The sequence below is a fragment of the Rhineura floridana genome, chromosome 1, assembly GCF_030035675.1.
Source record: "Rhineura floridana isolate rRhiFlo1 chromosome 1, rRhiFlo1.hap2, whole genome shotgun sequence".
NCBI classification, from domain to species: Eukaryota; Metazoa; Chordata; class Lepidosauria; order Squamata; family Rhineuridae; genus Rhineura; species Rhineura floridana.
Window position 1 is genome coordinate 174,519,957 of NC_084480.1, and position 16,013 is coordinate 174,535,969.

Here is a 16,013-nt window from a genome sequence, read left to right on the forward strand (position 1 = left end):
GCAAAGTGAGGACTATCAGATGACAAACCGAATATGGAAACCGTGGATTATCCTGCTCCGTTTGGATAAGCCCCTAACACACATTACTTACCTGTTCCTTTAGAGGTACCTCTGAGACCTCACCTGACGGATCTGAGCATCTGTTAGCTTTGTCTGCAACAGAAATTAAAGAACAAAGCAAAAATACAGAAAACACTATGGTACTTCTAAATGCAGTTCCATCTAAAGACTATATACAGGAGCATATTAGTGGGTTACTGTTGTTTCAGAGAGCATTGTCTTTACTACTGGGATGGGGAAGCTGTGGCCCTCCAATTGTTGCTGGTCTTCAGCTCCCATAAGCTCCAGCCACCATAGCCAACGGTCAGGGATGATGGGAGCTGTAGTCCTGCAGCATCTGGAGCCACCACATACCTTACATCTGCTTTACAAGGAGTAAAAGATTTATAATCCGGCTCTTAAAGAGGTGTGAGGATGAAAGTACCATCTTCAGCTTGGTATCTTAACGTGGGCTTATCATGGTTGCGTTAGCACATCTGAATCCCATTCATTCATGCAGTGCCCACTGCAGATTTTTTGCTGGCTACAAACCCCAGTATCCTCTGCCACCTTTGGTTCTTCCTTACTAACTCTGGCTTTCACAGCCATCAGAAATTTTGTCTAACTTTGGAAAGTGACCTGACCACTTAGCTAATTGACCTGGGCTCCTGCTGGGTGGAAGGGCGGGATATAAATCAAATAATAAATAAATAAATTCAGTACTGCACACATTGCACACTTTGGTATGAATAGAGAACCCCGCCCAACCCACTCTACGCATTATTTCCTGATACTCCAGCAATGTTCCAATAATGGGCTTTACCAAAAAAGAAAGAATAAAATAGAATGCCGCTAGGCATGCTGGATAAGCGTCTAAGGCTGCAATCCAATACACACTTACCTGGGAGCAAGTCCCATTGAACCCAATGGAGCTTACTTCTGAGTAGACATGAATGGGATTGCAGCCTAAGTGTACTCCTAATTATAAATCAGTCATACTGCGTTGAATAAGTTTTACTCCCAGGTAGTATGTGTAGGATGGCAGCCGAGGTCTGTGATCTGTTCAAACAGTCCATTAGCTCCATAATGGGAACGGACAATGAACACAGGAACCAAACATTATATTCCCAACCACTAGCACGACAGTGCTGCTGAATCATGCCTGTCACAGGAGGCAATGTTTAGCCTCTTATAGGAAAATCGGATTCCGATACCACCACCCAAATAGTGCTCTACAAGCCTAGTGTTGGTTCTCTGTTGTAGGCTGGGGGTTAAGGAGCAAGCAATGGGGCCCAGAGCTGTAGTGCTAGCGCTACTTACCAGAGCAGGAGCCCACACTCATCTCAGCCACCATCTTCAGCTGAGATTTGGTTATATGGTGCTGCGGTTTGAGGAGCAAAACATACATGAGTTGCTTCAAGAGCTCTGGTCTGAGGGCATGGTTCTCTATTTGGGTCTCAATCACCTTCTCTTGAACACAAAACAAACACAAATTGTCCACTCAAAATTAGTTTTTCCTCTGCTGTAAACATTTGGCATCTACTGAAGAACATTTAATATCAATCACCATCATGTTAATAAACAGCAATTGCTAATGACATGGAAATGAATCTGATGAGAAGGAATTCACTACAAACCACCCATTTATTGACTCAGCTGAAAATCAGGGAATCCAACAGTTGAGGGGGGCAGATACAAAAGAAGGTAGGCTTCTTGCAACTTTAATAGTTACTGGAATTCCCACTTCCACGTGTGCTTCACTAGGATCAGCCCCATCATGAGCCACACTGAGCCACTTGTCTCAGAAGGCAGACTGGGAGGGGCAGCAGAACAAGCCTTTCTCACCACCTGCTCAAGCCGCTGCAGGTCTGCCCGAATGGGTGAACCCCCTTGCCACCTCCTGCTTCCACTGATGGCAGTTGCCTGGCTGGGCAATTTAGCAAAGGCTCACAAAATCTGACTCCTCCTCTGCAGTGCCTGAAGTATGACGCGGCTGCCAGCACTGAGGGGTGCAGCAGATCCTGTCTTGTCTCAAGCAGCAACATGGCTTGGGCCAGCCCTGTGCTTAGCTTGTCATGCAAACGACATCTGCTGAAATTCCGTCTTCTACACAACCATTAAATGTCCTCTTTTGTATGTGGCCAGTTTGGGTTCTATCACTTTACACTATCTACAGTTAAGGCTGCAGCCTCCCTCCATAGGATTAAGCAGTCAAAATACCACAGCCACAGGGATCCTCGGGACAGCAGGTCCAATGAGGTCCACCAGCCCTCCCCGTTTGGCCCACAAGGCCATTTTGACCAAGACATACAAATATAAAAATTCCAGAATTTAACATTTCAATATATAATGGCAAAGAAGTGAGATGCTGTGCCTTCTTCCCTAAGTGGGGCTGGCACATTTCCAGGTAGAGCTTCAAAGAAATTAACGGAAAGGTAGTGATTCCCTCATAACCGATAGAAGTTCCTATAACCCAGATGCTAAGCCAAAGCATCTATATGTATTTTAGTTTCTATGAATTGATAGCATCACAAAGTTGAACAAGAATAGCCGTTGTTATGTTCAGAAATGTTCACCCTTTTATAATCAACATCTTCCTTCCTTGTGTAAAAATGGATAGATTATGGATGACTTTATGATTAAAATAAGTCTAGTGGAAAATTAATGATGGACTAAACAACTGGTGTGCAGATGTGTGAATGAATTAAGAATGCTAGTAGTATGTTGTCACTCTGGCATTTGCCACCATCCTAGGGTAAACTTGGGGGTGGTGGTGTTTATTTATTTATTATTTATATTTGGCTTTTCCAGGCCAATAGCCTCCACAAAGCAGCTTACAATATAACCAAACCAGTATAAATAGATTTTAAACTATCATAACTATTCATGATTAAAAAAACAAAAACAAATTTGAAATATTAAAACAAGTCTGAAGGGATTTGGGGTACCTAAATACACTTTAAGTAATCTTATTTTTAAAATCTATCTTTTGATAATGGCCACCTGGCAGGCCACATCCAGTCCCATCTTAGTTTTCTGCAGCCCTCACCTCACCACACTTCTAATGATTGTCTGGGAAGGAATTTTACTTCCCATCACACCTGCCAGCACAATGTGGTGTTTCCTCAGAGGTCTCTGAAATATTACAAGGGCCTCTTGGGTATCTTCTCATTTTTGTATGAGGCAGCTGCTGGGGAGGAAGGAGCATCTCACACACTGAAAAACACCATTTGAGGCATTAGTCTGACTCCTGACTCAGAGAGCACTTTACATGAAACAGTTCCCAAACTTTTTTTCCCCCATGCACCGCTTGAAAATTGCTGAGGGTCTTGGTGGACCACTTAATGATTTTTCTGCCTGCTGTAGCCATTGTAACTCACTATGCTAAGTACTGTTTGATTTTTAATTGTATTTTGATTCCTCCTTTTGTTGCTTATACTGTATTTTATTATATAATAATTTGCATTCCATATAACTCAGATGAAAATACAAGAAATAAAAGCAATAAAAAGACAATAAAAACAAATATGAATATTTGATATGGACATGCCGTGGACCACCTAAATGAAGCCCACAGACCACTGTTGGTCCATGGACCGCAGTTTGGGAACCTCTGCAATAGGATCATTGGTGCAAGGTGCTCCTTCAATCAGAAGCTTGGTAGCACGCAGGTAGCTAATTTCCACCAGCCGGTGCCCTACATGAAACGAGAAGGTGCCCAAAGTGGTCTCAGAGATATTGCAGAGCCTCTGGGACATCCTGTCACTGAACTGCAGGCTGTGGAAAGAGTGCTGGAAGTGAAGTCTGAGGATGTCACTGACCAGGCCAAAGGCACCACTGCTCTCACGCTTTCCTTCTGGCTGTCCTAAATGAGAGGTCTCCCCAGCACCCTCTCATGCAGCACTGCAAAAGTTCTTCAGTGTGGGAAGGGGGATATGATCCTCCCAAGCCAAATTGCATGGGGAGGGGGAAAGGTAACATCATTGTTAGGCAAGCCTGTCCCCCAAATAGCTTGATCAGGGAGAATCCAGCTCCAAGGCTAGAGATGTTCGCAATTTCTGCTTTAAATTGATCCTTCCCTCCTTTAAATACTATGCCATGCTCACAATCAAAGTAGCTGAAGTGCAGCTTTAGCAGAAATGTTCCTAAATGGAAAACAAGCTTTCATTCTATCAATGGAAATCATCATAGCACCAAATAAAGTATAGGTGTTCTTTTCGCAAATATAAAATAAGTAAAATAAAGTGGGTGAACTGGTGCTCCAGACAGGGAAGTGGGCCACCTGTAAGAAAAGCCAAACAGGTACAACAGGGAGGTACCTTCCAGTATCAGGTACAAATCCATTACATAACAGCAACCACTGATAAGACTGGCATGAGAGTCCCAATCCAGATAAATACTCAAAAGTTCATATGGATGGCTTTCACGTGCATTCAGGCCTTCCACTGTAATTTCAGCGGAGCAGTTTAGTCATCACAGAGTTTCCATTGAAACGTTCCAGTAAAATGAACACACACACACACTCTCTCTCTCACTCTCTCACACTCACACACTCACACACACTCACACACACTCACACACACTCACACACACTCACACACACTCACACACACTCACACACACTCACACACACTCACTCACACACACACACACACACACACTCTGTCTCACACACACACACACACACACACACACAAGTGGAACTTCCACGTACTGTATTCAGGATCTGGATGATAGTGTACAACTGAAATGCTGGCTTGACTGGGTTTAAATAAAGAAGTCAGAGTGATAACTGTGGCAGTCACCTAGAGGTGCTCCCACAATACAAACCTAAGTTGCCAAAGCCTAGTGTGAACACACAAGAATTGGTGTTTTCACTGAAGAAATTTCCAGAGGGGTAGCCAGGTCAGTTTTTTGAAACAAAAAGAACAAATAGTCTTGTAACACTTTAAAGACTAACAAGCGTATCATGGCCTAAGCTTTCATGGATCATAATCCACCATCAGATCCATGACGTGTAATCCTGAAATGGAAGGTGGAGGTGCGGAGATAGGGAACATAGGCCAGTGGGAAATGCAACGAATAAAGAACAGATGTTTACCTGAAAGCACGATAGTTACAGTGAGCAATTAACAAGGCACTGTTGAAGAAAACATTAAAGGAGTTGCTAGTAATCTAACACTTGGCCAAAGATGGCCAGGTTTCTCTGAAGCAGGGTTGATCTATTCACCGTTCCCACATACCACATACCAAGTATTTGCTTAAAACTGTGAGCTTCCAAATCCAGCAGGACGGCTCCTTTCTTTATACAGGTCCTCAGCTCAAACAGACTGTGAAGGGACAGAGTTGTCACATGAGGTTTGCTCCAGCGTTCTCCTCCGTCTTCCACTTTCTCTTCAAACTTTATCCACCTGAGACGGAAATGTTGAGTTAATGCCACATCTGAGACCCTTGTACATAAGAGAATTGCTGTTTCTTGTAATTTAATCATAAGCCATGACCGTATGACTTCACCAGAATTTCTATTTAATTTTCAAATGACAAGTTTTTGGCTCGAGGTTAATAAGAAAAGCTTAAGATATTATTTGACCTTTATATGCTAAAAACTAGACAGAATCAAGGCATGGTGAGGTGAGGTGTTTTGTTTTTTTACCTCCCAGGTTGTGGTCCCAACAAATATCACCCTGAAGGATCAGTGTCATGATGAGGGAAGGTACCATTGTGAGGACTGCAGTGCAGGACAGAATAAAGGGTTGAAACACACTCACACACCCTCCATGGTTGTAATCTTTTTCAAAAAGCAGAATCACACACTAACAAACCACACCTGAATGTGCGATTTGACCCTTTCTGTCTCTTCCCCCTGTCTTTCATGGAAAAACCACAGGAACATTGTTCCCTCAACAGGTCTTTAGCCTTTGCCTTGGGAGCTTATGGTTGTTTTCAGGCTACGTATATCTAAGGGAATCCATCCCCTGTCCACAGAGAACCTTCCAGTGCATCAGCTACTGGCCTCCTTGCCAGGCCTCAGCAAGGGTCAGGGTCCAGGTAGCCAGGTTCTGGCACCTGGAGAAGATAGATGCTAACCCATGAGGACCAAAAGTAGGTGTGTGGTCAAAGCCAGGCAGAGTTCATGGTCCAAGGCAGCAATCAGGGACTAGGAGCTTAGGCAGTATCTTCATACCAGAGAAAAGTTGCTGAGACTGAGGTGCAAATTCTGAGGCTAGGACTTTATAAAGCCTGGTGAGGTGAGACTGACTCCCTGGGGTGAGCTGACTTTGATGCTCAGGCTGGTACTACAACCAAGATGGTACCCTCAAAGTGCGAGCTCAGCTTCGCTTCTGGAAATATCAGGTTGAGAGTACTCCTGTAATGAAAAGTCATTACTCCTGTAATGAAAAGTCAGTGTTCTCCAGTCTCCTGTGGCACATTTTTGTCCAAGTATACCCCTCAGCCATAATCTCCAAAAGATCTAACATGTAGCCCCTAATATACAAAGAAGTGTCTGAGGGGGAAGGAAAAGAAACCTCTCCACCGCTTTCACCTTTTAAAGTCACTTTCAAATACTCAGCTATGTGCTAAGTACAGTATACTAAAGAACACAATCAGAACCCCACATGTTGGATCCTTGTTCCCTCCTCCACCACCATCAAGAATCACCCCATAAAAATAGCATGGTTTTTGGAAATGTATTAGGTGGGAGTGAAGCATCAATGATTGTAACAAGTAACCTGAAGGGGTTAGATCAAAAGGCAACCTATTCTTCCCTTGTTGATTCCCTCTTTTGTAACCACTTGTTGGTTTTTCTTAGGCTTTGTTCTTTCCTCTGTCTTCTGAGCTGGTGTTAGTATGTGCAAGTGATGACTCTGTAATGACCACATATATACTCGCAGTCAGAATAGTTTTATTTCCCAGGACTAATAAACCTTAACTTACATTATTCTTTCAACCATCACTCTTACCAGACTACTTAGGTCTCAAATACCTGAAAAACCGCCTCCTTCCCTACAAACCCTCCCAGGTGTTGAGGTCAGCAGAGGCGGCCCTTTTGGCAGTTCTGCCACCCTTGGAAGCTTGGACAGTGGTGGCCAGGGAGAGGGCCTTCTCTGTGGCAGCCCCTAAGCTGTGGAACTCCCTCCCCACCGAGGTGCGTTCGGCAACTTCATTGTACAACTTTCGGTGAATGCTGAAGACACATCTCTTTACCCTGACCTTCGACACCTGAGATGTATATTTTTAGGACCCACCCTATTTTCTGTGATGTTGTTTGGGTTGCTTTTAACTGTTTTAATTATGTGTTTTTAAAATTGTTGTAACCCGCCCTGGGACCTCTGGGTGGGTGGGTAATAAATTCTAATAACAAAAACTAAACTAAAATAAAATACTCATTTCTGCACTCTGCTGCTATATATACCATACTCCATCATGCTGACCTGGGGGGAACTTTAACTATTTCCCCTCCTAGAGAAGTCAAGCTCAAGATCGTTCTGAATTAGAAGAAAACGTGAAGCTAGTTTAAAGACTGTACTAGTCTAGGCTTGCTAAGAAAATAACTACCCAGTTCTCTTTTATTTTCCATGCAACTTGTCATTTCTCTACTGCTCTTGATCTTGGCCTATTAATAACGTTACTTGAATTGGACCTCTTGAAATGTTAGGTATGCCCAACAACTCAGGATCTCCTCCACTCACTTGCCTCACCACTCAGCTACATAATACTAATTATACCTTTAAGGAAAGTGAAGTGGGAACAACAGGTTGGCCCTGGGCTGGTGATGACTGGCAAGCTGGGCAAGGGTTCTTCCCTACTCTCTAGGATCTCCCTAGTTCTCAATTGGCCCCATTTTATTTAGGGAATAATTGGGACTGGAGGCAGTTTATTCTGTGTAAGTAACACACAGCTGATTCTCTGTGAGAGACAAGTGGGAGTACATGCTTGCACATCACCCCTCCTGCAGAAGGGCGAAATAATTTTTCACTGATTCCCCCTTCCGCTGCAGCCCCTTGAGCCCCCCATGTTCTCCAGCATAGTACTGTATCAGAGACAGCAGTCGGGGCTGCAGGGAAGGGTAAATTGCTGAAAGTTACCTCCCTCACTTCTGCTTAGAGGTGTAGTCCTTAAATGGTAGGTGGAGGGGTGGGTGGGGAGCATGCCTTCTACAGTCTATCAGCTCATCACTTACGATTTGTGAGTGAATCTTGGCTGCACTCACTGCAAACAAGGAAAAACAGGGTAGCCAAACTATGTTTAGCAAGCTGGTCTCTTTTTATTTTTAATGGCTACTTGAATGCTTATGTAAAGGAACCCTCTTTGCATAATACATACTGTCTGTCAAGCACTTGATGATAAAATCACTTGCATGTGTAACAACTTAGTTGCCTTTTTGTCAGTAGCATAGTCAGTGGATGTGTCCAGAGTAAGGCTGGGGAGAAACCGTGTTCTGCCCAAAATTCATGAAACCTTATCGAACCTAGTTCTATTTTGTTTAAAGAATTCATTGCTGCTTCAGTGGTTCTACTTGATACCTCCCCCCCCAAAAAAAGAGTGCTAAAGTGTGCTTGCCTTAGGGCACTGGCCAAAAAGGAAAGGAATAATGTGCAAAAGCTAGCAGCTTGCTTTCTTTGGTTGCCTTGGCAACACAGGAGGTGATTGCTCTGTTTGATTCTGTGCTAAGCATAATTGCTTCTGTCTGCAAACTGCAGCACCGTGAAGCATCAGCTAAGTTTGTCAAAGGCATGCAGCTGACAAACACAAGTGACTGCAGCGATTCTAAATCATCACATTTGCCTGAGAATAAGTGAGTTTACTTCTGGATAAACAGGGTTCATGTTACAGACCTTGGCTATCACCATAACATTTATTATAAAAAATGACAGAAGTGTTTAAAGTATTACTGAACTGTTCCACCCTTTGGCTGAACACAAATGGAAATTTGTGCTTTCTTGCTCATTGTTGCAGAGGGACATTTTAATAAATAAATTTAAATATGTAAAACATTTTCAGTTTCACTGAGCATGTACAGAGTGCTTCCCATCTTTTCACCTGGGGATTTCAGCATGCTTGAAAAATGAACTGCCTTCAAGTCGATCCCGACTTATGGCGACCCTATGAAGAGGGTTTTCATGGTAAGGGGTATTCAGAGGGGGTTTACCATTGCCTTCCTCTGAGGCTGAGCGGCAGTAACTGGCCAAAGGTCACCCAGCGAGCTTCATGGCTGTGTGGGGATTCAAACCCTGGTCTCCCAGGTCGTAGCCCAACACTCAGACCTCTACACCACACTGGCTCTCCTCAGCATGCTTAGGGAGGAGCATTGTATCTGTGACTGACAAAGTCTTTCCTTAGAGGGAGAGGGACATTAAATCCCATTATACAACAGAAACATTTATAGAAAAATTGCAATTGTATTTTAATGACACAGGTAATGTGGTGGAGAGAAGCAGATTGCTGGCTACATCCAGATCTGCAACACTGGGATATTTTCCATTCCATCTCTCACTCTCCATGAGAGAAGCCTATATCAGTCACTCACTGACCTTTCTTGTTCTCCCCATCTGCTCCCCTCCCCCTTCACAAGGATGAGCCATGTGTTGAAAGATTAATTTGGGTACAGCCATTCAGCTAGTTTTAGCCAATCTTAATTTTGTTACATACGACTAGTTAATATAGATTCCTGCCTCCCCACCCCCACCCCACTTCTAGTGCCTTGTGCCTGCATCATGTTATGTGATTCCTCTCCTCTCACATCACAACAGCATGAAGCCACATCCTCTTGCAGCTAATGTATAGCACCACTCTTTTGTGAAACCTTGTTACTCCCCGGCGCACACCCCCATTACTACCTTGCGTATGCCAAACTTTGACTTGCATGGACATGACTAACTTGCTGTCTGCTAAAATGGTGGTCCCAAGTGACCGGCATAGGCTTTTTGTTTTCATTGTGGCAGCCATTTTGGTTTTCCAGAAATGCACCTTTTCTAAAAATGGAGGCTGCTTATACTGTCAAAGACCTGATTCTCCACTCTACCAAAATTTCCCCTCTCCTAAAAAAAGCTGCAAGTTTCAAAATATCCATATCCAAACAGGGTTGGCGACCCCCTGCCTGGAATGCCCTGCTCCTGCATGGCTGCTCCAAACTTCTTTACAGATTTGATTTGACCCTTCACTTCAGAAAGAGGTCTGAGAAATGCTTAAGAGTAAGAAGATTCTCTGCCCTTTTATGTGAACCCTGTGGGCTGCTATAAACTCACTTTGACAGCCAACTCAATTCCAGTGTATAATAATTGACAGAGAGAAAGCACACATGGCTTGGTTTACCTTCACAGGCAGAAGCTTGGGAACAACAATTGTAGCCACACTTCCAAATATGTGAATTCTCTTTTACCACTATTGGAAACAAACTATCATGCAACCAACAAGGTGCATCACCAGTGGGCTTAAGGAGGTTGAGCTGAGCGCATGGAACCACTGTTGTTGCTTCTATGGATGTAAGGGAGTGAGGTTAAAGGCAAATTTATTTATTTATTTATTTATATCCTGCCCTTCCTCCCAGCAGGAGCCCAGGGCGGCAAACCAAAGCACTAAAAACACTTTAAAACATCATAAAAACAGAATTTAAAATACAGTAAAGCAAAACATCTTTAAAAACATTTTTAAAAAGCTTTGAAAACATCTTTAAAAAAGGTTAAAAACATACTGTTTTTTTAAGAAAGTCTTAAAAAGCATATTAAAAAGCAATTCCAACACAGAAGCAGACTGGGATAAGGTCTCAACTTAAAAGGCTTGTGGAAAGAGGAAAGCCTTCAATAGGCACCGAAAAGATAGCAGAGTCTAATATGATAGCCTGTCTAATATTTAAGGGTAGGGAATTCCACAGGGTAGGTGCCGCCACACTAAAGGTCTGTTTCCTATGTTGTGCAGAACGGACCTCCTGATAAGATGGTATCTGCAGGAGGCCCTCACCGGCAAAGCGCAGTGATTGACTGGGTATATAAGGGATAAGACGGTCTTTCAGGTATCTTGGTCCCAAACTGTATAGGGCTTTGCACACCAAAACTAGAACCTTGAACTTGGCCCGGCAGCAAATGGCCAGCAGTGCAATTCTTTCAGCAGCGGGGTGACATGTTGGCGATACCCTGCCCCATTGAGCAGTCTCGCCACCGCATTTTGCACCAGCTGCAGCTTCTGGACCAACTTCAAGGGCAGCCCCACATAGAGCGCATTACAATTATCCAGCCTGGAGGTTACCAGTGCATGGACAACAGTGGTCAGGCTACCCTGATCCAGAAACGGTCACAGCTGTCTTACCAGGTGAAGCTGGTAAAAGGAACTCCTAGCCACTGAGGTCACCTGGGCCTCTAGCAACAAAGATGGATCCAGGAGCACCCCCAGACTATGGACCTGCTCTTTCAGAGGGAGTATGACCCCATCCAAAGCAGTCAACTAACCAATTATCTGAACTTGGGAACCACCAACCCACAGTGTCTCCATCTTGCAAGGATTCAGACTCAGTTTATTGCCCTTCATCCAACCCACCACCGAGTCCAGGCAGCAGTCCAGGGCTTGCATGGCCTCTCCTGATTCAGATGTTACAGAGAAACAGAACTGGACATCATCAGCGTACTGTTGACACCTCACCCCAAATCTCCTGATGATTGCTCCCAAGGGTTTCATATAGATGTTAAACAGCATGGGGGACAAGATGGTACCCTGCGGCACCCCACAGCACAACTGCCAGGGGCCCAAAAGACAATCACCCAATGCTATTCTCTGAGAACGACCTTGGAGATAGGATCAGAACCACTATAAAACAGTGCCTCCAATACCGATCTCACTAAGTCGGCCCAGAAGGATACCATGGTCAATGGTATCAAAAGCCACTGAGAGATCAAGTAAGAGTAACAGGGTTCCACTCTCCCGTCCTTGCATAAATGAAATGCAAATAGAAAAAGAAAAGAGAGTGATGATTTCCTAAATGCAATACCATACCAACCACAACAAGATTCCTATGAGTAAGGCAGAAAACTCAGCATCCCACAACCAGTCAGGATTCCTAACAAAAGATCAAAACTAAAAAATCCTGGCAGCCAGTCAGCCAAGGTCACAGAAATCCCCATGCAGCACAACCTGACCTGGGAGCTGCAGTTAACTGTTTTTGCCAATACTGTTATTGTTTTAATTCCTTCTGTAAACCACTTTGAGATTTGTTACAGTAAAGTGGTATATAAATGTTCTAAATAAAATACATAAATAAATATTAAAGTCTCTGTGGTCCCTGGGTCCCTTTCCATTTTTAGGAACAAAGGAATCTGCCTTATACAGACTCTGGCCATTTGGTACCATCTAGCACAGTACTGATGACATGGACTAGCATTGGCTCTCCAGGATTCCAGGAAATACCCTTTTCCAGAAATTGAATTTTGGACCTTTGCATGCAAAGCATATGCCCTACCATTGAGCTACAATCCTTCCCCTGTTTAAAAAAGTATATTTTAAAATAGTTCTTTTCAATTCACTAATGAATGTACATCATACCTAGGGCAGATCTACATCATTCATTTAAAGCACATTCAACACACATGTGAAGCACATTAATCACACTACAGAATCATGGGAACTGTAGTTTGTTAAGGGTGGTGGGAACTATAACTGTGAGGAGGAAACTACACTTCCCAGGATTCTTTAGTGGAAGTCATGTGTTTTAAATGCAAGTTGGATTTGCTTTAAACTTATTGTGTGGATCTACTTAATAAACTTTGCCTGCATGTAAACCATTTTAATTATTTTTTAAAATGGAAATGAGCTATAAAGTTTACTGGGTGACCATGGGCTACTTACCATCCCTCAGCCTAATCTGTCCCTCAGGGTGAAAACAACAGAGGGGAACCATGATCACCCCAAGGAAGAAGGGCACACATATAATGTAGAGGAAATAATAATATACAACCACAGTGTGAAATCAAATACTTATCAGGACATAGTATGAATAAATATTTATGTAAGCATGACTGTCAAAGATGTTTCTTATTTACACAACCTGTAAAGATACTGTTAAACCTGTAAAGCCATTTTAAAAGGTAGGGGTAGGGCATTCCAGGCAGGTTGCCAACCCTGCTTGGATATGGATATCTTTGCAGAGGATCCCTAGTCGAGCTTTACCAACAGCACAATCCAAACCATATCTACTTAGAAATCTTATTGAGTTCTATGGGGCTTAGTCCCTTAGTAAGTGTATTTAGAATTGCAGCTTTCAGGGGCATCCATCTTTACTTCTGCGTGCTCCCATCTAACACCTCCACAACACTAGGCTTTCTTCCTTCAACGGCCTTCTGGTGACTGGCCTGGCCTGAGGGCACTTAAACCCTTTTTGCCAGATGTGAGTTGGTTAGATTAAATGTTCCCTACCCAGGCTCCATCTTTTTAAGATTTCTATCTTAATGTCAGCTCTACACTGCATCAGCAGTGCCAGGGGGGGCTGGAAATTCCTGGGTCTTTAGCAGGGAAGGAAAGTCCTTAGCCAGCAGTCGGGTTGTAAATCTGCCAGGCCTATCCGAAGCATACTTGCCGAGTCAGAAGTCCAGAAGCGAGGTCAGTGGAGGTCCGGGATCAATTGCCAAGGGGTCAGTCAAAGAGATGCTGCAGGGAAACTAGGTCTACACAAAGCCACGCCTGACGTTGCAGTCAGCAACAAGCTGCAGCCAAGGTGTGCCTTATAAAGAGCAGGATGGACAGCAGGTGTGAGCCCTCAGCGTTTGGGCCTTAAGGAGACAGGCCTGCCTCTCTTCTGCCTGACCTTCTGCTGTCTACGTTCTGCAGGTGAGGGGGGAGTATCCTGTTCACTGTCTGTGTCTGGCTGCAGGGCCTCTGCTGTCCCTGGGGTGCTCTGCAGCTGAGGGGCAGAAGGAGCTGGATTCTCAGGAGGCTCCTCTGTGTCTCCTGCTGCTCCTGGGTCTGCTGCTGTTACTCCCGAGTCGTCCTCATCTGAGGAGTCCTCTGACGGGGCCATGACACTTAATTTCCAATCAGAGAATTTTTTTTTGTTTGAATCGTATGCTCCAAACAACTGTGGTTGATGCTTAATGTATGATGCTTAATGACATCACTAGGGCCTGCCCCTGAAATCTCAGGGTTTGGGATGCTTCTGACCTGCCAACCCTACTAGGGGTCCATAGATCACAAGTTAAGAACCCCTGCCCTAGAGTATTAGATCCACAGCTTGGAAGGGGGGTGCTGTTAAATTTGGTCTTATAGCTGGAGGCCCAGCTGGCACTGCTGGCTTGAACCACTTTTCAGGAGGGAAGACAGAGCCATCTCTGACCCCTCCTGGAGAGAGACCACATGCTTGGATAATATCTTGTTTAGACTATTGCAATGCATTGTATGTGGAGCTGTCTTTTAGAGACTAACTGGGAACTTTAGTCAGCAAGTACAAAACACAGTGGCAAGGTATTAATTGAAACATACCTCACCAGTCTTGAAACAATTGTACTGGCTGCTGGTCCACTTTGAGTACAATCCAAAGGGCTGGTTTTAAGCTTGAAAGCTCCAAATGGCTTGGGACTCAGTTATCTGAAGGTTATCTACTTTCTCCCACATTTATTTATTTCATTTCTAGATCACTCTTCATCCAGTTTAGGATCACAGGGCAGTGTACAATGCAACAATAAACTACAACCCATAAAACCATTAACCATTAACCATTAAATGATAAAACAGGATTTTACAACTACGACCTGGGAGACCAGGCTTCAAATCCCCACACAGCCATGAAGCTCACTCAGCCTCGAGAGAAGGTAATGGTAAACCACCTCTGAATACCGCTTACCATGAAAACCCTATTCATAGGGTCACCATAAGTTGGGATTGACGTGAAGGCAGCCTATTTCCATTTTTTCATGTCAATACAACAGATGATAAATGCAGTACAAATGACCCTGTCCAAATGAACAAGGCCACATGAACTTGCCCAAGCATTAAGGTTCCCCTCAGAGGCCATTTGATACCTTGGAAGTGGGGCAAGTAGTGACCAGGGATAAGGCTTTTTCAGTTGCAGTTCCCCTGCTTGAGATGGTCTCCCCATGGAGGTATGCTTGGCACTGAGATCAACATCTTTTCAGCCTTTTTGACCATAACCAAAAGGCTGGGGAGGGGGGGATGTAAAAAAAAAAATCCTGATGTTGATATACGACATGCCGGTATCCAAATAACCTAACTATGACCTGCTGAGTGCTGACCTCTCTTACAAGGAAGCCAAATTATTCTCCAGAAATAGGTCAGAGTGACATGATGAACTCATCTCTCAAGGCATTGTATGACAAATCTGGGGTTCAAAGCACAGCCAAGCTGCCCAGTTGTCAAAGAGCTTAATGTGGCTCATGTACTGTATCTCACTTGTAGGGATGGAAGGACCTGTCCCTTTCAGTTCTCTCCGTTTCTCATTTTTCCAATCTTCAGTTCTCCATATTTCTATAGCAATTTGTGATTTTTTAAAAATCCTCATAAAAATTCTTCAGCATTTTAGTATGAATATATTAATCAACACATTTTTGTATGCAGCTTTGACTAATGTAAACATTTTTGCAAGAAATTTCTCCTAATGCATCTTTGATTGTTATTTAACTGATATCTTCATTTTACACACACTTTTCTCTAATATATGCATTTTTGTAAACATTGGTTGGCTGGAGCACTGCATTGCAGAATTCAGATTGGTTTGAATTTTGAAGGATGGTTGTGTTTTGGTTCTCATATTGTTTTGGAAAGTAAATTTGATAGATTCAGCTTTGATTTTGAACTGAATTGAATTTTTTCCCCATCCCTACTCACTTGTTCCATCAGAATTGAAAATATTTCACTTCTTTGTTATTCCATGTCATCAATTATATTCATTTCAAATTTCAGATCCACTTTATATTTTTCAAAAGCTGCATTATAGTCTTTTCTGTACATAAACAGCCAGCCCCCAACATTCTTTCTTT

General features: G+C 43.4%; 1 protein-coding gene across 2 annotated transcripts in view; it reads right to left on the reverse strand.

Moving 5' to 3' along the window:
* The window catches only part of SLC4A9 (solute carrier family 4 member 9), a 57,478-nt gene that overhangs the window by 33,857 nt on the left and 7,608 nt on the right, over positions 1-16,013 (reverse strand). For both annotated transcript variants that reach the window (XM_061586950.1, XM_061586941.1), the window contains exons 2-4: positions 5,290-5,450; positions 1,360-1,509; positions 92-153 (exon numbers count right to left, since the gene is read on the reverse strand). In XM_061586950.1, the coding sequence (XP_061442934.1) occupies positions 92-153; positions 1,360-1,509; positions 5,290-5,450 (373 nt within the window). The remainder of the gene's footprint in view (positions 1-91; positions 154-1,359; positions 1,510-5,289; positions 5,451-16,013) is intronic.